General features: G+C 46.6%; 3 protein-coding genes and 1 non-coding gene across 7 annotated transcripts in view; 2 read left to right on the top strand and 2 right to left on the bottom strand.

The window, feature by feature from the left end:
* The window catches only part of LOC102780911 (uncharacterized), a 35,687-nt gene extending 15,687 nt beyond the window's left edge, over positions 1-20,000 (top strand). Inside the window, exons 3-19 of the mRNA XM_087832865.1 lie at positions 6,987-7,070; positions 7,152-7,235; positions 7,562-7,624; positions 7,821-7,913; positions 9,752-9,835; positions 10,088-10,324; positions 10,397-10,471; positions 16,755-16,817; positions 18,043-18,126; positions 18,199-18,273; positions 18,342-18,404; positions 18,520-18,582; positions 18,763-18,846; positions 18,927-18,989; positions 19,059-19,100; positions 19,175-19,303; positions 19,436-20,000. Coding sequence (XP_087688991.1) covers positions 6,987-7,070; positions 7,152-7,235; positions 7,562-7,624; positions 7,821-7,913; positions 9,752-9,835; positions 10,088-10,324; positions 10,397-10,471; positions 16,755-16,817; positions 18,043-18,126; positions 18,199-18,273; positions 18,342-18,404; positions 18,520-18,582; positions 18,763-18,846; positions 18,927-18,989; positions 19,059-19,100; positions 19,175-19,303; positions 19,436-19,716 — 1,667 coding nt within the window. The 3' untranslated portion in view covers positions 19,717-20,000. The remainder of the gene's footprint in view (positions 1-6,986; positions 7,071-7,151; positions 7,236-7,561; positions 7,625-7,820; positions 7,914-9,751; positions 9,836-10,087; positions 10,325-10,396; positions 10,472-16,754; positions 16,818-18,042; positions 18,127-18,198; positions 18,274-18,341; positions 18,405-18,519; positions 18,583-18,762; positions 18,847-18,926; positions 18,990-19,058; positions 19,101-19,174; positions 19,304-19,435) is intronic.
* On the top strand, positions 12,003-12,145 carry LOC148097086 (U4 spliceosomal RNA). Its single transcript, XR_015716999.1, has one exon. It is a non-coding gene; the product is annotated as a U4 spliceosomal RNA (small nuclear RNA).
* On the bottom strand, positions 15,463-19,340 carry LOC148097085 (nucleic acid dioxygenase ALKBH1-like). The gene is made up of 3 exons (XM_087832864.1): positions 16,467-19,340; positions 16,147-16,340; positions 15,463-16,069 (listed from the first exon to the last, which is right to left on the bottom strand). The coding sequence occupies exons 2-3, from the start codon at positions 16,278-16,280 to the stop codon at positions 15,628-15,630; spliced, it is 576 nt and encodes a 191-aa protein (XP_087688990.1). The 5' UTR covers positions 16,281-16,340; positions 16,467-19,340; the 3' UTR covers positions 15,463-15,627.
* Positions 20,001-20,036: 36 nt separating the features above from the next.
* The window catches only part of mapkbp1 (mitogen-activated protein kinase binding protein 1), a 30,398-nt gene continuing 29,611 nt past the window's right edge, over positions 20,037-20,823 (bottom strand). For 2 of the 4 annotated variants that reach the window (XM_087832859.1, XM_087832860.1), the window contains exons 31-32: positions 20,717-20,802; positions 20,037-20,638 (exon numbers count right to left, since the gene is read on the bottom strand). In XM_087832859.1, the coding sequence (XP_087688985.1) occupies positions 20,417-20,638; positions 20,717-20,802 (308 nt within the window). In that variant the 3' untranslated portion in view covers positions 20,037-20,416. The remainder of the gene's footprint in view (positions 20,639-20,716; positions 20,803-20,823) is intronic. The other 2 variants (XM_087832861.1, XM_087832862.1) reach the window with 2 other exon arrangements.

Genomic DNA, 20,823 nt, shown 5'->3' with positions numbered 1-20,823 from the left:
TCTAAGAGTGAACAGAACTATCCCACACACAAACTTGAATTCTTAGCCCTCAAGTGGGCTGTGTGTGAAAAGTTCAATGACTACCTTTACGGTTCTAGCTTCACAGTCCTGACCGACAATAACCCGCTAACTTATGTTTTGACAACTGCGAAACTAGATGCGGCAGGACACAGGTGGCTGGCTGCCTTGTCTACTTACAATTTCAATATTAAGTACAGGGCAGGTCAAGCAAACAAAGATGCTGATGGCTTGTCACGGCGGCCCCAAGAGCCTCCTCATGAAGATGAGGCATTTGTCAAAGAAAAAGCTCGTATTGATGACATGAAAGAACGTCTCATTAACATGCCAAACAATCTTGACCATGAAACGTTTTCTGCCTTGTGTCAGCGTCACTCAGTGTCATGCCATTCAGAAACCCTCTCAGTCGCCGAGAGTCTCGCTATTGACCCCAGCTCAGTCACTGAGGCTTATGGAGAAGACATCTTACCCTCAATGACAGATGCTGATTGGTGCGCTGCACAAAAGGATGATCCTTCTCTCACTCGTGTTATAGCCCTGTTGGGAAGAGGCTTGAAACCCAGCCCCAAAGAAACAAATCTTGAATCGTCAGATGTTAAACTCCTTCTGAAACAATGGAACAAACTCGAGCTCAGTAATGGCGTGCTTTACAGGAAATTCAACGACAGAGATTCCCTTCTGTACCAGTTAGTACTGCCCCAAAAGTACCGCGACAGAGCCCTGAAAGGTGTACATGACGAGGTTGGTCACCTCGGGTTTGAGCGTGCCTTACATCTCGCACGGGCAAGGTTCTACTGGCCACGAATGGCTCAGTCCATTGAAGAGAAGTGTAAGAAATGCTCACGTTGTCTCATGAGGAAGGCCCTTCCCCAAAAGGCTGCTCCACTACAGAATATCCAGGCAACTTACCCTCTTGAGCTAGTGTGCATTGATTACTTGTGTATTGAGCCCGATAGTCGAGACACCAGAAATGTGTTAGTATTGACGGACCATTTCACAAAATTTGCAGTCGCGGTCCCGACAAAAGATCAAAAGGCTAAAACAATAGCCAGGGCTCTTTGGGATCACCTTATCATCCCCTATGGTATCCCTAGCCGTCTGCTTAGTGACCAAGGCAGAGATTTTGAATCTAAGCTTGTTAAAGAGCTCTGCACATTGATTGGGACAAGCAAAATTCGCACAACACCCTATCATCCACGAGGAAACCCGGTGGAAAGGTACAATAGGACTCTCTTAGACATGTTAGGCACACTGGAGGACAAAGACAAGTACCATTGGAGAGACTTTGTTAGGCCATTAACACATGCCTACAACTGTACACGAAATGACACAACAGGGTACTGTCCATACGAACTTATGTTCGGCAGACAGCCGAGGTTGCCTATTGATCTTGTCCTTGGTACTCACCCGGGCAAGACCAGTCCAAAGTCTTACTCTGACTATGTTAAAGGTCTTCGTCAAAACCTCCAAGAGAGTTACACCCTTGCCAGCGAACACGCACAAAAGATGGGTGCGAAGAATAAGATGAGGTTTGATAAGAAGATCAAAGCTGCAGAACTGTTTCCAGGTGACAGAGTTTTAGTAAGGAACGTGAATGTTAGAGGTAAGCACAAACTTGCTAACCGTTGGGAACAAAATATTCACATTGTTGTCAACCGGGTCAAAGACAGCCCAGTGTATGTTGTCAGACCGGAAACCGGAGACGGCCCCCAGCGTACATTACACAGGGATTTGCTTCTCCCTTGCGGGTTCTTACCTGTTGGAGATCAGGTGGGATCGGACTCTCAAAATGGGAATCAAAGGAAAATGAGGACCAGGAGTAAACCAAACCGCACAAAAGGCAACGACAGGGATAATGGAGGACAGTACAGTGATGAGGATGAGATGAGTGATGAAGGGGATTTATGTATTGGCACATGGAATCCACAAATCATCATAAAAGGCCCTTACATTCAAACTGAGTCAGCTCATCCTAAAGCCCGACAGCAAATGAACAGTCATCCCCCTGTATCATCCCCTGATACTGCTGTACTGGAAACATCCTTACTTGATATTGGAAAACCTACCTTCACACAACCTGAAGTCTCTAACACAAGTCATGTAGACTATGTTCCTTCCGATGCTAGGTCTTCAGACCATGTTGTGATTGACATTCCCGAACCCAACTTGACACCTACCATGACTGACGCAGATCTCATTCCACCAGAGCCTGCAGTCATTAATGATGATGCTGTTAGTACTGATGCTGGTGCTACAGAACCAGTGAGGTTGAGGCGCTCTGACAGAGAAAGACGCCCACCTCAGAAGTTCACTTATGATGAGTTAGGAGAGCCGCTGACCTTGGCTGTTAGCTCCTTTTTCCAAACCTTAGGTGTTGCATTCTCCAAAACTGTCATGTCACCTTTACCAGGTCCCAGTTGGTCAACGATGCATGAAGGGACTCATGCCGTTTAGAGGGGGAGAGTGTAACCCATGGTTATTTTATTGCCAATTGTATTCCATTTTTATTCTAATTTGAAGTGTTACTGTTTTGTTAAGTTCTGAGTTTTCCCATGTACCGTGAATGCACCATAGCGCGTGCGTGGTGACTTTCTTTCACTGCATCCGCCTGCACGGAGCTAGATGCGCAAAAGCTGTGTGGAGATTCAGTCTGTAACGTGTTGCGCTACGGAATTAATGTTTTCTTTGAAGAATATCCTGGTGAGTCTCATAGTTGCAGTTTAAGTTGTGATTCACAGTCCAGTTCTGAGCATAAAACCAGTCAGGATACTATGCTTGTCAGAAATGTGATATTTGTCTTAGAACCTGTTAATGATTGCTTAGCTGTGTTAGCCTGTGGAAGGTATGCTAGCGTACCCACATGTGCTCCCTGGGCTAATGCGTTTATATGTGACGTTTAGCTAACACACCACGGAGACACTTTTCATGCTTCATGATTTGCAGTGAAATGTATTTTTGTTGTTGATAAATTGTTATTGGCCAATAAGAACTGTATAGATGTGTGATGTGTGGGGAAAAAAGGGATAATATTAGAGGAAGACATGTTTTATTTTACAAGTGAAGTGATTGGACTGCACGTTGTGTGCAGACTGGTTTTTTATGTGGTAGAAATCTGCTGCAAGGACCGAGGGGTGCCATCTAAGGACTGGATGCCACTGGAGGTGCCTAGAAAGGACATTCTCAATCTGAAGGCCACCTGTTCCCTTGGAGGGTGGTAGGATACAACGATTTGCAATTTTTTTTTGGATTAACGTTTTCCTGAGATCTCAGGACGCTTTGTGTTGTTACTTTTTTTCCTTTTTTTTGGGTCAGATCTGATTCCACTTAACAAAAAGAAACTGGTGGAAAAAAAAGCAAACCAGTGACTAAAGACAATTAACACTCACTAAGAACACTGAATACTAAGTGCACTGAACTGAAATGGACAGCCTACCTAAACCATTTATGGACACTTTAAGTGATATATTGTACATTGTTGAGATTTGCATGTTTGAGATTATTTAAATGTTTTGTTCATGTCTATGCTTTGGACCATTTAAATGTTGAATACACTCAAATCACTTTTCTTCCTTTAAGTTGTTGTCAGTGTCTCATTCTGAGTGGAGGGATATTCCTTCTTTAAGTTGAGTTACCACTGCCAGTCTCCTTACGATCCTAACTGAACCCAATGAGTAGATTCTCAAATACTGTTTTCCTTGACTTTGTATGACAGATTACTGCGGATTCGACTGATTTTGGACTACTCAGTTAAAAAGGGTGACATAAACATGGGGCCAAAACTGGCAGAAGAAATAAAGTTGATGGGACACAAAATACTGAAAGCAATAGAAGCTCAATGTTTTTAAGAGCAGTGGAAGAGAACAAAACCAGTACAGACTGGAACGATGTTGATGTGGTAACAGTAAAGATTGATGGTGTTGTAAAACCATTAAAGTATATATTCAACTTGTCGTTTCAAACTGCGGTTTTGCTGAAGTTATTCCCGTTTACAAAACCGGTGAAAGGCATCACTTTACAAACTATAGACCAGTGTCAATACTCTCCCAGTTCTCTAAGATACTGGAAAAACTCTTCATAAAAAGATTTGACAGTTTTGTGGAGAAATATGAATTACTGACAGATAGTGAGTTTGGGTTCAGGTCAGCAGGTCAGCAGCTTTGGCACTGATAGATTTAATGAGATAACAGGATGTGTGAATAATAAGAGGTACGCACTCGTTTTCTTAGATCTACAGAAGGTGTTTGATGCTGTTAATCATGAAATTCTAATAACAAACTGGAAAGGTGGGTTTAGGGGAGTGGTTTTGGACTGGGTACAAAGCTCTGTAGGGAATAGGCAACAACATGTGCAAATAAATGAATATAAATCTAATTTGATGGATATAGCTTGTGGAGTACATCAAGGTTCAGTACTGGGTCCAAAAATGTTTATTATGTACTTAAATGATATCTGCAGAGTATCACAGATTTTAAAGGTTGTAATATTTGCAGATGACACAAATATACTGTGTTCAGGTTTTGGAGATGATCACACAGGAATTATTAAAGAAGTGGTTTGATATGAATAAATGATCATTGAATCTGGATAAAACCAGATTTATGTTGTTTGGAAACCAGAAGAAAAACTTCAAAGCAGAAATATGTGTTGACAATGTATGTTTAGAAAGAGTCAGTGAAATAAAACATCTTGGTGTGATCGTTGACCATGAGCTGGAAGCCACGCAGCACTCATGTTCGGGGCCGTCGTGGGGAAAGCAAAGCATATGCTGGATCAGAAAGCCCTGCACATGTTACACTGAGCTTTACTCCTGCTGTATACGAGCTACTGTGTCGAGGTCTGGGGAAACATACAGAAGTAACACAAACAATAACTATAATACAGAAAAGGGCCATCAGATTAATAATAATGTGGGTGCAGGGACCATACAAATGCACTCTTTCTCAAAATGCAAGCTTTTAAATTCCAAGACTTGGTGATAAATAATAATGTATAGAGTAAGAAATAAATTGCTTCCAAAAGAAATCTGTAAATTGTTCATAGAGAGAGACGGTGGGTATAACTTAAGAGGGAAGTGGAATTTAAAAATACGAAGTGCTAGAACAACAAACGATGTCTATCTCAACTGCAGGAGTTAAATTATGGAGCAGACTAACAGAAGAAATAAAAGTAAAAACATAAAACAGTTTAAATTATCTTATTCTTTCCCAGTTAAATTACCCTTCATTCTAATTTGTGTTGTACAGTTATCTCATTCTTAACTTAATTTTTTATATTTTATTTTATTTTATTCCTTCCTGGTTAAATTTACCCCTTTTTTATTTTTTCATATTTATTTATTTATTTCCTATCTTATTCATAGCCTTTTTTTTTTTTTTTTTTTTAAGGTCACGAGCAGTTGTCCAAGCATTTCACTGCATATCGTACTGTGTATGACTGTGTATGTGACAAATAAAATTTGATTTGATTTGATTTGATTTGAAATTAAAATATAAAAACCTAATTTTAAATAAGTATAAGAATGAAGAAAACAGGGTTAACCCAGGACGGTGATGTTGCTGGTAATGGTGTTGTTTTTGTTTGTTTGTTTGTTTTTCCATAACTTGTGAATCTGCAAATTTACACATTCTGTCTTTTTCAAATGAAAGAAGCTGTGCTGTGCTGGGCTTGATTATTTCTTGTTTTGATTTCTGTATGTTTGGTTTGCTTTTGTTTCATATGTTGTTTGTTTAATTTAAGGCTATGTCCACACGTACACGGGTATTTTTGAAAACTGAGATTTTCTGTTTTCGTTTTAAAAAATAATCCCGTCCACACGTAAAGGCAGAAAGGAAGGAAAACGCTGCTAGGAACATGCCAAAGCAGCAGGTGGCGCTATATTCCTAACCGTGCAGAAATGTTGGCCAATCAGAAGTCTAGAAGCCTCGGCGGGAAGAAGTAAACAAAGCTGGGGCATAGAAGCAGAACCGAGTCGTATGTGTGGAGGGACAGTAGCTGTGTGTGTATATGTAAGCATTTAAACACTGCAGAGAGAACAATTAACAGTATTGTAGAAATTCATTTCACCGAAACAATAACGTGGCGCACAGTGTGACGTCAAAAAAGGCGCACACCTTTGACGCTGCGTTTTCTCCGTTTTTCTCGTCCACACGTAAATGCAAAAACTGAGTTTTCAAAAATCTTTTCAGTGACCGAAAACGCCGTTTACGTGTGGACGAAAGGTGCAAACGCACAGAAAAATCTGCGTTTTCAAAAATACCCGGGTACGTGTGGACGTAGCCTAAGACTAAAAGAAAATTAAATGAATGAGAGGTAAAACTTGAGGGGGTGGGGACAAATAAGTAAATACTTCTGCTCCTTTTCAAACAAATAATGGATATTTTATAATGATTGTGAAAGCACGTTTGAAATGTTTGAAATAAAAATGAACTGACCTGAAGTCCAGGCCTCGAGGGCCGGGGTGCTGCAGGTTTTAGATCTCACCCTGGGTCAGCACACCTGAATCACATGATTAGTTCATTACCAGCCCCTGGAGAACTTCAGGACATGATGAGGAGGTCATTTAAAAATTTAATTGGACACATCTAAACCTGCAGGACTCCGGCCCTCGAGGCCTGGAGTTGGACATCTGTGCGTTAGAGGGACTGAAGCCTGCACGCAAAGCCTCTGCAGGAGAAACAGGTTAGTTTGCACTGCGCTGGTTTAAAGCAGAGAACAGTGTGTGACTGGTGCACAGTCGAATACAGCATGAACAGCAGACTGTCAGTGTAGAGGATGGACAACTCACGAAACATCTGCTCACATCTGGTTAAATCCAGGTGTGTACATCTGCTGGAGCTCTCAGTATTTCCAACAGTGTCTGTACTTCTACTTAAGTACAGAACGTCCAGGACCGAACCTGACCCGGGTTCGGTCCTGGATCAGGTTCTTCGGAGTCCGAGGTGGTTCTGATGTCCTGTGTCGTCCCTCAGCTCGAGCCGCCGACGTGTCGACACTTCAGTCCAGGCTGAACAGCAGCGAGCGCTCGACGGACGACCTGAAGAAGAAGAACTCGGGTGAGTCTCGGAGCCTCGTCGTCGCCTGAGCAGCCGCTCGCAGGTTTGTGGACCTCACACTGGTTACTGCTGTGTCTGCAGCTCTGGCGGCGGAGCTGCCGTTCCTGCAGACGAGACTGAGGGCGAGCGAGAACACCGTGGAGCAGCTGAGGAGGAAGAACGCAGGTCATCATCATCATCAAGCAATCACTGTTTGGTGACTTGGTTCTAATTTCATAGATTAACCAGCTTTTCTTTGAAGCAGGAAGTCCCACTGACGGTGTTTAAAGATGGACATCTTTTATATACAGTCTGTGGCTGTGAGCCAGACTTATGATGAAAAACAGGAAGTTGTGTTTCTACTGACCGGTGACACTGTGTGCCCACTGGGGGGCGCTGCTCACACTGACATTCAGTTGTACTTCCTCAGAAAACTTTCAGACTAAAAGTCTCCATTTTATTCTGTCGAGCAGTTGTGTGTAAACTTCCTGTGTGTGTTTGCTCGTTTCCAGTGTTGGCGGCCAGACTGTGTAACGCCGAGAGTGTGATAGAGGAGCTGAGGCGGCAGATCTCAGGTCAGATTCGCTTCCTGTCCTGCTGACTCGAGGGTTAAAAAATCACCTTTAAAAAACTCCCGTCTGAGATTTTTATAATTGATGCTGAATGTTTAAACCATCACCACCGGGGGGCGCTGTTGTTGTTTTCCAACTAAAATTTCATTTTGTCCCGCCCACCTGAGCGCCTTTAATGTTGCATGTCGACACTTTGCAGAGTTGCCGGCCTCCAACGCCTCGTCTCTGACGCCTGACATGTTGGAGCTGGAGGCTCGACTGGACGCCCGTCTGGAGGAGCTGAGCGCTGACGGTGAGTCAGCTGATTGATCAGCTGTTCACGTGCCGAGTGGCACTCCTGGGTGGGCTGTTGTTTGTTGCAGCTCTGCGGGGTGGAAGTCGCTGCAGGAGACGCTGAAACCCGCGTCTCCTGCAGCAGCATCCGTTCGTCCTGCAGGGAATGATTTCAGATCAGAGTTCAGAGAGATTTCATTTTCATTTCATTCAACTTTATTGATCCCGAAGGAAAGTTAAGGTGTCGGCGTTCCAGCGCCATCTTACCCTTCAGACCGTACATCACACAAACATCACATGGGGAAGACGGGTCGGAGAGGAAGGATGATGGAAATACACAATATGAGGAAAGACGAGGAGGACTGAGCTCCTGAAGGGAGAAAAACTGCTCAGCTTGTTGTTCCAGTTTCAGCCTCGGAGCTTCCAGCTGGTGGATGAAGCTCGTTTGGGTTTAGGGCGAACGACTGGTGTCCATCACTGGTCCCAGTTCAATGTTATTCATACAGCGCAGAATCACAACAGCGGTCGCCTCACTTTTGTTTCCCACTGGGCAAGAACTTGCAGGCTAGTTTAGGACACATTACTTCACAGTGAACCTCTCTATCAAACGTTGCTGCCACACCTCCCCCTCGGCCTGTGCGTCGAGGTTTCTGGTAGTTAGAATGACTCATTTACACTAACATAATCATCCTGCTGCAACCAGGTTTCTGTAAGGCAGAGTAAATCAATTTGTTGATCAATTATTAAGTCATGTACTAACAGAGACTTGGAGGAGAGAGACCTAATATTTAATAATCCACATTTCACTGTTTTACTCTTTGGTTCAGATGTGGATACTGTATTGTTCTTTCTTTGTAAATGTTTAAGTTGTTTGTTGCTGGTTTTTAGTTTGTTTTTTGTCTTTTTGGAAGCAGACACAGTCTCTATGGAGATGGGTTTTTGGGGGGGTAGCAGGAGGAGAGAAGCTGCAGAGAGACGTGTAAGACTGCAACTCTGCTTCCTGGTCCCAACTCTGGATAGTCATGTTTTGGGGGGTTTAATAAATTTGTCTATCCAAACTGGGATGGATGCCGTCTCTCATAATATCAGTTCTAGCTCTCCCGTTGCAGAGTCGTGAGCTTCTCCATGGTTTTATCCAGACTGCGGTCAGTTAACAGTGTGAGTGGGATTTTGAGCAGCTGTAACAGGTTTTCATGATTCGTCGATACGCCGGGCCGAGCAGCTCCAATCAGCAGGAAGCCCGTCATCACAGCCCTGAGTAGGTCGATGTCTTCAATGTCCTCTGAGACTGTTGGCAGGCACACGATGCGCCCCTTGTCGCAACAAAAGCCGGTGTCGTGCAGGAGGAGGATCAGGCTCCCCGCGCCCAGGTTTCTCATCGAGAGGGTGTCAGCAGTGTTCAGAGACCAGTTGATCAAATCCATAATTCTGTTATTCTTAGAGAACACGGCGGAGAGTCTCCGAGACGAGACAAAGACGAAGATGAGGAAGAGGAGAGCGGAGAAGATGCGACCGCCGAGAGCCAGGAGAGAAAAACAAAACTAATTCTCACCGTCGTGTGCATGAAACCGAGACGGAAGTGCGCTGTGAGATTTATAGTCTGATGCAGCGAGACGCACAGAGAAACGAGCGCCAGCGTGTTTATGTCACTGCGAGGAAGCAAACACGTTCACGGTGAGCGTCCCTGCGAGTGCTCGCCGGGCCCGTTTCCTTCACACACTTCTTCCTGCGTTGTTGGGAACAGACGCGTCCCATGGCGTGCGTTTCCTGTCACACGTGAACGTGTCCGTAGGTTACTGCTGAAGTTCGTGTTTACTCAGCAGGTGTTTCACCGTCGTTTCTGTTCTCACATTTCAGTGGAGTCGGCGGACGTTTCGGCGCTCGGCAGCAGGCTGAGTGACGCTGAACGCCGCTTGGGTGAGCTGCACACACAAACCTCAGGTGAGTCGGTCCACAGGTGAGTTACCTGCAGCCTCACAGCTCACCTTTCCAGATGTTCACCAACCTGTTGGCTGGATCCAGATGTTGTCCAATGATCAGATGTGTCTGCTGTAACACGATAACCTGTCGACTGGAGGGCGTGTTCCTCGGACGCCTGCTGAAGACGTGTGAAGGACGCGCGCTCCAGTCCCGTGTTCATAAACGAGCTCTGATCCAGTTTCTGCATAACCGGATCGTCTTCTCTCCTCTCAGCTGTCGCAGCCTCGTGGGAAGAAAACCTGTCGGCCGTGAAGAGTCGGGTGCAGCAGCTGGAGCTGACCAGCACAGGTAAGTCAGGTGATCTGCAACATGTGACAGCACGCAGCTGCTCTCAGGTCACCTGCGACGTGTTTCTGCTGTTTGCAGCTCAGAGCGACTCAGTGAAGCAGCTGCAGCTCAAACTAAACTCCACAGAGCATCAGGTCCACGAGCTGCGGACGGAAACATCAGGTAAATGAAACCTCCGGTGAAATGAAGCGTGTGTGTGCGAGGCCCTTTGTTTGTCTACTGTCCACGTTTCAGATCAAAGCTCCAAACTGACGAAGCTGCAGACAAACGTGAGCGCGAGCGTGAGCCTGCAGGGCGACCTGAACACAGGTACGGCTGTCAGAGAGCACGCCGTGAGGATCGCTCTGAGCACGCTCACAGCTGCTGTTTCTGTTTAGAGATGTTCACCAGGCTGAGGCATGGAGACGAACAGCTGGAACAGCTGCTGTCGGAGCACACAGGTAACACACGGAGGTTAAAGTCACACCTTTGTACCAACTGTAGACAGTTTAAAGCAAAGCGGAAACTGAGAAGCTGTTTGCTGTGTGAACGATGACAAAGTGGTTTGTTGTGCAGCCGTGGAGGTCAGATTGAGATCCTCTGAGACACAGCTGGAACATCTGGAGACTCGTGCTGCAGGTATATCAGCTCCTACCTGAGGAGTCGCTCATTAAGCTCTCAGTCAGACATGAGGTGACGCTGAGGTGACGCTTCACACGCTTCACACCACTGTTTGTTGTTGCTCAGCTGATGTTTACAGCTGAGACCTTTGTGGAGACGCAGGTGAGGGGCGGGGTCTCGTTGGTTCTGCAGGTCATTAAAATAAAATCTGTTTTCAGGCCGTGACATCGAGCTGTCGGCCACGACGCTCAGACTGAACGCCACCGAGCGGCAGGTGGACGAGCTGATGACACAAAGCACAGGTAACACACTCTGACTTCATCCTGAACCGAGCTGGTTCTCAGAGGAACTCTTCATGGCGCCACTATTTTGTGTCTGGGAACATTTGGTGCTGTAAACTGGTCAGCCTGAGGTCGAGTGCTCAACCTCGGTGACTGCACAGGGCGGAGCCAACAACCGTGGTTTGACTGGGACTGATGCAGTCATCATCACACTGGTGAAGGTTGTTTCCAGTTCATCTCAGAGCTGAATGTTGCAACTCTTAGCGCTTCTTGATGCACCAAGATGGCAGCCGACTGCGAGTGGTCGCGTGTTTGAAGCATTTCAAAGGAAACGAGATCCCAGGTTCACCTCACGTGGCCACAGTACAGCAAACACTGTTTCCCTGCCTGGTCTGGTGACGTCGTCTTATCCCAAATTCATCAAACATCAACTTTATGACGAAACTCACATTTAGATTCAGCTGTTCGAACTTCACTGTAGCGTTTGTGTGTTTGTGTGTGTGTGCACGTGTGTGCGTGTCTGTGTGCGTGTCTGTGTGTGTGTGCAATTCCCGCCTTGATGACTTGAAACACAGTCAGCTATGGCAATTTTTGCTGGTCTCTCAGGAGACTTTGTATTTTGTGTCAACGGTAATTTCTGGCGTTGTCAATTTACGATGTCTAGCCGTCGTATTTATTGAGGGAAGTTGTCAGATATTAGGAGTTCTTGGCAACATTAACACAAGATGGGATTCAAATCCTGCATCGAGTGAAGCAAAGTATTGACCCTTTGCTCTCGGTCAATGCATACAATTAACTGAACCAATAAATGGGCGGGATTTCCAAATGATCAACCAATCACGTGAGTAACCCCCCAATTCAAACCCAGTTAGTTCTTGCATCACCCAACATTTGACAGTGCACCATCAGTGATGTGAGTGTTGATTCATACCCAGCTGAAAAGCTGAAACTCACTGGTTATTCTTGTGCAGAGGCAATTTCATAGTCTATGAAGTTCTACTGAGACGTGATTATTGCTGGTTGAAAACTTTTACCAATTCCCGCCTTGATGACTTGAAACACAGTCAGCTATGGCAATTTTTGCTGGTCTCTCAGGTAGTGATGGGCAGATGAAGCTTCATGAAGCACTGAAGCTTTTCCTCCAGTTGGTTCACCCCAGCACAAAGCGTCTTGAAGCTTCATTTGCTCTAGTAGGACACCTACTGGATGTAAAAATATTAGTTGGCATGAATTTGAAGAGTGTGGCCTTTTGCACACAGCCTGTAAATGTCAACAACAAAAGGAGTGTGTAAAACATGTATATTGTAGTGATGCAGTATACTGTGTATATTTTTACTGGCAGAATGGAAAATGATTATTTGGAAATGCTTAAAATGGAAATGATCATTTACTGTGAGGTGTGGTTGGGGTGTGGACAGTGGTTGTGCTTTTGTAACGTTGAGGTATGGACAGCTACACACTGAGGCTCAGTCCTGTTCACATTTTATTCTGTAAAAACTAAATTTTCACTGCTTTTATGACCTTTTTAGTGAGGATAACGTAGCTAGGATTTAATGATTTAACAAATCTTTTACATCCTTTGTCCTCCACAATGCTAAATGGCTGGAAGTCCTCAATCACCATGGTAACCAGGTCTTCATCTATTTGAGATTGTTGTCCTGAGGAAAGACAATAAAAACAAAGCACAAATATAAATATCACACACGTAACTTATTACAGCTGTATAATATTGTTATATCATTTAGTAACATTACTGCATGCTATATTATCATGGCATTTGATGGCTCACCTGGTCTTGCTCCACAATCGGTGTTCCCCTTATTCTCATGCAAAGCTCTGTAGTGCCTAAGCATGGATGAGGTGTTGTTGTTATATCCCAGCTCCCTGGCACACAGCAAACACTTCACCTTGTACAAAAGTACAGACAGCTTAACATATGTTTTATTGCACCATCACTATTATGAAAATACATCTTCTGTAGAAATTTACACACCTTGTTGGGAGGAATAAAATCAAAATGTTCCCACACAGGGGAACATCCTCCTCTTCTTAGCTGGCTCCATTCTCTCCTGACTTTCTCTCCTCACTCTCATGAACCTCCAAACTGTCTCCAAACTCTCACTAACACAGCTCTCCATCAAACACCTACATGTTGAATGGAGTCTGAGGGGTTTATATCGCTGTCATATCTCGCGGCAAAGTTCGAACCACTTCCTGAACCAGTCACGTGGTACAGCCGGGCAGCGAGGCTTCGGACGTCATCATTTTCAGCTCCTCCCATAAATGAAGCAAGCCTCGATACGCGCATCGCGGAAACGCCCCCTCCATTACTCGACACAAGCTTCGAAGCCTCGATACAGAACGTCATATCACTACTCCCAGGAGACTTTGTATTTTGTCTCAACGGTAATTTCTGGCGTTGTCAATTTACGATGTCCATCCGTCGTATTTATTGAGGGAAGTTGTCAGGTAGTGAGAGTTCTTGGTAGTTAAGCAGCTTTGAATGAAAAGCGTTCTTCAAGTGCTCTTGATGACGTCTAACTTGAGAATCTTTTTCAGTTCTAAGATCTACTGGTGGAGAAGAGGGACATGGACCGTGAGGCAAGGTGTGAAAATGGGTACATGGCAACATTAATACAAGATGTGATATATATATATTGATGTTCATGGTGATATCAGCTGGACAGTGTAGTGGTAAGACTCTACGCCTTTGCAGTGGGAGTCACAAGTTCAAGTCGTACTTGAGCCTCTGCATCCAGTGCTTATCTCATAGTTAGTGTGTAGTCTAGTCAATACTTTTGTGTGTGTCAGAACAATGATGCATAACAGCTGATTGTGCTGTAAATTGTTTGAAACATCTTTCAAAAGAAAATAGTTACAAGAAAAATAGCTGAATTTCTTTTTTGAAGAAGTATTTATTCTTCTTTTTATACAAGATGTGATATATATATGTTGATGTTCATGTCGATATCAGCTGGATAGTGTAGTGGTAAGACTCTACGCCTTTGGAGTGGGAGACACAAGTTCAAGTCTGGCTTGAGCCTCTGCATCCAGACAGGGGGGATATCGTCCTCCCCGAGGTCAGCGATGTCAGGAAGAAGCAACTTTAGCTTAGAATGTGAGGTTTAGTTGAAAGAGATCAAGTACTGAGATCCTGTGTAGGATGTTTAACTACTTGACTAACAGTGATAACAGTTAACATCTTGCTATATATGTATTTAAATAAATTTAAGAACTAGTTTAACTAAACTTTTAGATTTTTTTCACTTACTTTGTATCCAAGTTAACATTAACATCGTACCCTGCTGTTGCTTTGTGAGTAATGTCTCCTAACACGTAGCCTTTGAATGATGCCACCAGTTCAGTACTCTTAGAACTCTCATTGCGCTCTCAGTACTTGATCTCTCTCAACAAACCTCACATTCTAAGCTAAATGTTGCTTCTTCCTGACGTTGCCGACCTCAGGGAGGACGATATCCCCCCTGTCTTGGCGTCCTGACTCCTCCTTGCCGTAGCATGTGTGTTGTACCTCATCACCATGAGAGATAAGCACTGGATGCAGAGGCTCAAGCAGGACTTGAACTTGTGACTCCCACTCCAAAGGCGTAGAGTCTTACCACTACACTATCCAGCTGATATCAACATGAACATCAACATATATATATCACATCTTGTATAAAAAAAAGAATAAATACTTCTTCAAAAAAGTAATTCAGCTATTTTTTTTGCAGCTATTTTCTTTTTAAAGGTGTTTCAAACAATTTACAGCACAATCAGCTGTTCTGCATCATTGTTCTGACACACACAACAAAACTACACTAACTATGGCGCAAATCTCTCACAGTGAGGGTGTTTTTGGTGTTGTTTTTGCTCGCAGGCTTTCGAGCGTTTTCCTTATAAAACGATGTTTTTACCGTTTCTTCCTGCAGTAAATATAAACAACGATCAACACGATTTAAAAACTGGTATAAAGTCCACACTTTTCCCGTCAGTTGTTCGTCTGTCCTGCTCACGTCTCCAATGGTTGTACACGTTGTCATTAACGTGGCTTCACTCCACATCAGCCGCTTTGCTAAAACACTGGCGTTGGCACATAAGGACGCTGTCAGAGCCTGTCGACGATGTTGATTAGCTGCGTATATACGAATGTGAATCGCATCATTGGCTGGACTATGGGATAAGATAAGATACGGGAGCAGCCACTGACTCACACTGAAGAACAGAATTGTTAAAGTTTTAATTTCAATTCAGGTTCGATTTGTTTTGTGCACAACGCAGGTTTTCTGTGCCAGCAGTGCGCAGCTTAGAGGGAACATTGCACACATACATAGAGCTCAATCTGGGTACTGGATCATCTTTCTTCATGACTACTGCTCACTGGATCAGTTTAAGATACCAAAGACTGTATTCACACAATCGTTAAACAATCATTTTAACAGTGAACTGGATCCAGACGACTCCTAAGAGTTCATCTTTAGATCTCGTCCCGTCTCTGGCAGCATCTACACACTGACCCACATAAATCCTTTAACAAATAAACCCAAGCAGAAGCGTCCTTCATGGAGGCCCGTGCTGTGAGTCCCCTCAGTGAGTCTCTGCAGCATAAGGAGAGTCACTGCTGCTCCTCTTCCTCTTTCCGCTCTCTCCATCATCGTATCCGTCCGTCTGTCCAGAGTCCGTGGTTTGGTGAGAACGGGGAGTTTCTGGAAAGTTCTGTCCAGGTGCCAGCACCTGTCTGACAGTCACATTCACTCTGGAGCTCTGGATGTACCTGGAGCAGACGGCCCATTCCTCCTCGGACACCGGCTCCACCACGGAGCCTTCCTGTGGTGGGGGGGTCTGGATGCATCCCCCCGTCTCTAATGCCAGACGCCCCGGAGGTGCGGGGAGGATTCGTGGGACCGCGTGGTACAGAAGGCGGCTGGGCCCTGACATCACCATCACGTCCCCACTGTGCATGAGCATGGCTGTGGGGGGGTCCTGTCTGCGGGGGCCGCCCAGGTGAAAGATGGCTGACTGACCAAAACTGTAAAGACAACACGGAAAAACAGGGAATTCAAACATGTCCTTCGCATAACGACTGTGAAAAAACACGCGTCCCACCTAAACGACAGCAGCGGTCGAGTGCGGTCCAGCTCCGACTCGTCCACGTGGATTCCCAGAGAAGAGTCTGATCGGTAATAGTTGAGGATTCCCGCTTCCGAGATAAAGCCAGGGAAGCCGCAGGCAGCTGTCATGTGAGCGGAGAGGAGGTGGAGGTCACGTGGGAAAGGAGTGTGACTGCTGGGAGAGTACGTCTGCAAACAGGAAGGGAGGGATGAGATGAAGAGAAAGGGCGCCACCACAGGCCGCGGCAAACGTTTGCTGTAAAACCGTCGCCGCCTGTGCTGCAGCAGCAGTAAAGAGGGGAAGCAGATGCTCACCTTTGTGTCCCAGTTGTAATGATAGCCCAGCGTGACCCAGCGCAGCCGCTCCAGGAGAGTCCGCGCTTCTCGTTTTCCAGCCGGAGAAGATCTGCGGATCAAAGTTTTACATATTGTGTTATTTCTTAAATCTGTAGATCTGGAACATATCGTTAAATAGTTTAAAGTTTAATGGGAGACTTTAGTCGTGTTTGATCGTAAAGCTTCATACAGCAGAGAGAAACAGTGATGTAAGGATCTAACAAGGTTCCCTGAAGAACCGTCAACCGTGTTTACTTTACGTTTCAGAGATGATGAACAAACTGAGAGATGGTGAGACACGTCTGGAGCAGCTGAAGGCTGAGCACACAGGTAACACACGAAGCTTTCAGAGTGTTGCACAAATGCTCATGAACGTTACATCCACACAAACAGAACTGTTGCACATTTATGTAGAAACACTGAACTTTGAAGCTAAACTGAAGAAGATTTTAATGCTTCCCTGGAAACTTCATCAGCTTCAGTCATGAATAAATAAGATTTATTTTGAAAATCCTCTGATTAACGTCGCTGTAAACATCAGTGAGTTTGGACGCTGACAGAATGATGAGATAAAACAAATGGCTCCTCCTCCCAGTGCTGTGATTGGTCGACACTGTGTGGTGTTGACGATTCAGACTGAGCGTGTTCATCACTCTGTGGACACGAACGTGCTGATGGTTGCTGCAGCATCTGTTTAACAACATTCAGGCCGGACACACTCGGGATCGTCTCCAGGACAGAGATCGGAGTGTCGTCTGCGTCTAAACACAGACTGTCATTCACACTGTCACACCTGTGATGCGTTTCCTGTGTTTGCAGCTCAGAGCGACTCAGTGAAGCAGCTGCAGCTCAAACTAAACTCCACAGAGCATCAGGTCCACGCGCTGCAGACGGAAACATCAGGTAAATGAAATCTCCTTCACACACTTCTTCCTGCGTTGTTGGGAGCAGACGCGTCCCATGGCGTGCGTTTCCTGTCACACGTGAACGTGTCCGTAGGTTACTGCTGAAGCGTTCGTGTTTACTCAGCAGACGTTTCACCATCGTTTCTGTTCTCACATTTCAGTGGAGTCGGCGGACGTTTCGGCGCTCGGCAGCAGGCTGAGTGACGCTGAACGCCGCTTGGGTGAGCTGCACGCACAAACCTCAGGTGAGTCGGTCCACAGGTGAGTTACCTGCAGCCTCAGAGCTCACCTTTCCAGATGTTCACCAACCTGTTGGCTGGATCCAGATGTTGTCCAATGATCAGATGTGTCTGCTGTAACACGATAACCTGTCGACTGGAGGGCGTGTCCTTCGGACGCCTGCTGAAGACGTGTGAAGGACGCGCGCTCCAGTCCCGTGTTCATAAACGAGCTCTGATCCAGTTTCTGCGTAACCGGATCGTCTTCTCTCCTCTCAGCTGTCGCAGCCTCGTGGGAAGAAAACCTGTCGGCCGTGAAGAGTCGGGTGCAGCAGCTGGAGCTGACCAGCACAGGTGAGTCAGGTGATCTGCAACATGTGACAGCACGCAGCTGCTCTCAGGTCACCTGTGATGCGTTTCCTGTGTTTGCAGCTCAGAGCGACTCAGTGAAGCAGCTGCAGCTCAAACTAAACTCCACAGAGCATCAGGTCCACGAGCTGCAGACGGAAACATCAGGTAAATGAAACCTCCGGTGAAATGAAGCGTGTGTGTGCGAGGCCCTTTGTTTGTCTACTGTCCACGTTTCAGATCAAAGCTCCAAACTGACGAAGCTGCAGACAAACGTGAGCGCGAGCGTGAGCCTGCAGGGCGACCTGAACACAGGTACGGCTGTCAGAGAGCACGCCGTGAGGATCGCTCTGAGCACGCTCACAGCTGCTGTTTCTGTTTAGAGATGTTCACCAGGCTGAGGCGAGGAGACGAACAGCTGGAACAGCTGCTGTCGGAGCACACAGGTAACACACGGAGGTTAAAGTCACACCTTTGTACCAACTGTAGACAGTTTAAAGCAAAGCGGAAACTGAGAAGCTGTTTGCTGTGTGAACGATGACAAAGTGGTTTGTTGTGCAGCCGTGGAGGTCAGATTGAGATCCTCTGAGACACAGCTGGAACATCTGGAGACTCGTGCTGCAGGTATATCAGCTCCTACCTGAGGAGTCGCTCATTAAGCTCTCAGTCAGACATGAGGTGACGCTTCACACCACTGTTTGTTGTTGCTCAGCTGATGTTTACAGCTGAGACCTTTGTGGAGACGCAGGTGAGGGGCGGGGTCTCGTTGGTTCTGCAGGTCATTAAAATAAAATCTGTTTTCAGGCCGTGACATCGAGCTGTCGGCCACGACGCTCAGACTGAACGCCACCGAGCGGCAGGTGGACGAGCTGATGACACAAAGCACAGGTGACCTCTGTTACGTCGCCGGACTGTCGGGAGGTCTGACGGCGTTTACCCGAGTTCACCGTGTGACGCTCTGTTTTCAGTGCGAGCCGCTGAGCTGGAGTCTGTTTCGGACCGACTGACGGCGGCACGGAGACGCGCTGACGGTAACGAACGACCTCGCGAAGCTTTCTGCGCCCGATTAACTTGAATCACATCTGAACGTTTTCTCTCAGAGCTGCAGGTCAGGCTGAACCAGCTGAGCGCCGAGGAAGCAGGTCAGCCACGCCCACATCATGTTACACGTCCTCACCAGCCAGCTGTGGTTAAACATCACATCTGTCTCTTCCAGGTGAGCTCAGGGTGGCGTTTTCAGCCGGTCTGACCGACTCGGGGTCAGTGGGACCGTTTGATGAAGAAACAACGCTGATCTTCTCCAAAATCATCACCAACGTGGGCGGAGCCTACAACCAGTCAGCAGGTAGAGCCGACGCCCACAGGACGCTGAAATGTTCAGCTCCAGATGTTTGACTGCAGAATTATATCAACATGGTCAAAGGTGGAGGGGGCGGAGCTCCTCGCTGAGGTCTGATTACACCTGTGCTGTCCTCAGGTGTTTTCACGGCGCCTGTCAGCGGCCTGTACGTCTTCAGCTTCACGGCGGCAGATTACCTGAAAGGCTACATGGGCCTGTACCTGTACAAGAACGACCAGCCCATCGTCTGCAGCCTCGACCTGAACGACCACGGCGGCTACGCCTCCACCAGCAACGCCGTGTGTCTGCAGCTAGAGGAGGGCGACCGGGTGCACCTCGGCCTGCCGGCCAGCTACCGTCTCTATGACGACTCACGAAACTTCAGCGTGTTCTCCGGCTTCCTGCTGTTCCACCTGTGATGGTGACGTGCTGCGACGCTCCCAGATTATCCAACCTTTGTACGGCAGCGCGAACAGGAAGTGGGATGAAAGAGGCCACGCCCTTAATAACGCAAACTTACTCTTTAATATAAAGCAGAGGAAACGATCCTGTAAACAGTCTCACTGCTGCCTCGCTGGTCGGCTGAGGAACTGCAGCTGTTTCTGCTCCAGCGATCATTTCATGCAAACGTCTCAGGAGGAGCGTGACTTTAGCCCCGCCCCTGTGAATGTAGCGTTCTCGTCTATCGATCAATAAAGTTTTAACAGCCTGCTGACTCTTGTTTGTGCTGCAGTAAAGTCGGAGACACAGCGAGTCTGAAACTTTTATTAAACGTGACAAAAACATGAAAACGTTTCAAACTACAAATTTATCCCCACAAACACCCGAAGACGTCAAAATGCACGACCGCGGCAAAAGCAGCGCTTCAAAACGTGCCGGTCGGCGTGAGGCGAGGGGGCGGAGTCAGTAGTGTAACAGCTCATCATCACAATAAATACAAAGTGTGGCATTGCTCAGTCTAACGGCGATCAATCATCCGATCGCTCAGACTGACGCCGCTGGGAAGTTCGAGGAAAGTCTAAAAACGACGAAGGTCATTGCATCAGTTTAAAAACAAAATGGCTTCAGATCCTTCCGGAGGGGGGCGGGGTTAGAGGGGCGGGGTCAGAGGGACGGGGCTCAGGTGCTGCTGTTGATCCTCCTCTGAACCGCCTGCAGGAGGAGCAGCGAGTACTCCTCCAGAAGCGCCGCCGTCTTCACCTCCCCCACACCTCCCAGCCCCCCCTCCTCCATGCCGAGCGGCAGGGCGTCGAGCTCCGCCTTCATCGCCTGGAAGGCCTCTGATAGGACGCGGGACATCTGGTGGTCGGGGGCGGACTCATCTGAGGAGGAGCCACTCACCTGGAGGAAGAGGAGGAGAGGTGAATACTGCTGTGACCATCAAACACAGATGTGAGGTGGGCGGAGTCTGTTACTCACTCTCCTGTACAGGTGCGTGGCTTTCTTAAAGCAGCGCTGCAGCTCATTGGTCAGAGCCCTGCAGCTCTCCACACTGATTGGCTCGTCTGCATAAAGAGAGAAGCAGC

Source organism: Neolamprologus brichardi, chromosome 19 (genome assembly GCF_056152115.1).
Source record: "Neolamprologus brichardi isolate AB-2024 chromosome 19, ASM5615211v1, whole genome shotgun sequence".
Classification (NCBI taxonomy): domain Eukaryota; kingdom Metazoa; phylum Chordata; class Actinopteri; order Cichliformes; family Cichlidae; genus Neolamprologus; species Neolamprologus brichardi.
This window is presented reverse-complemented; position numbering and strand designations above follow the sequence as displayed.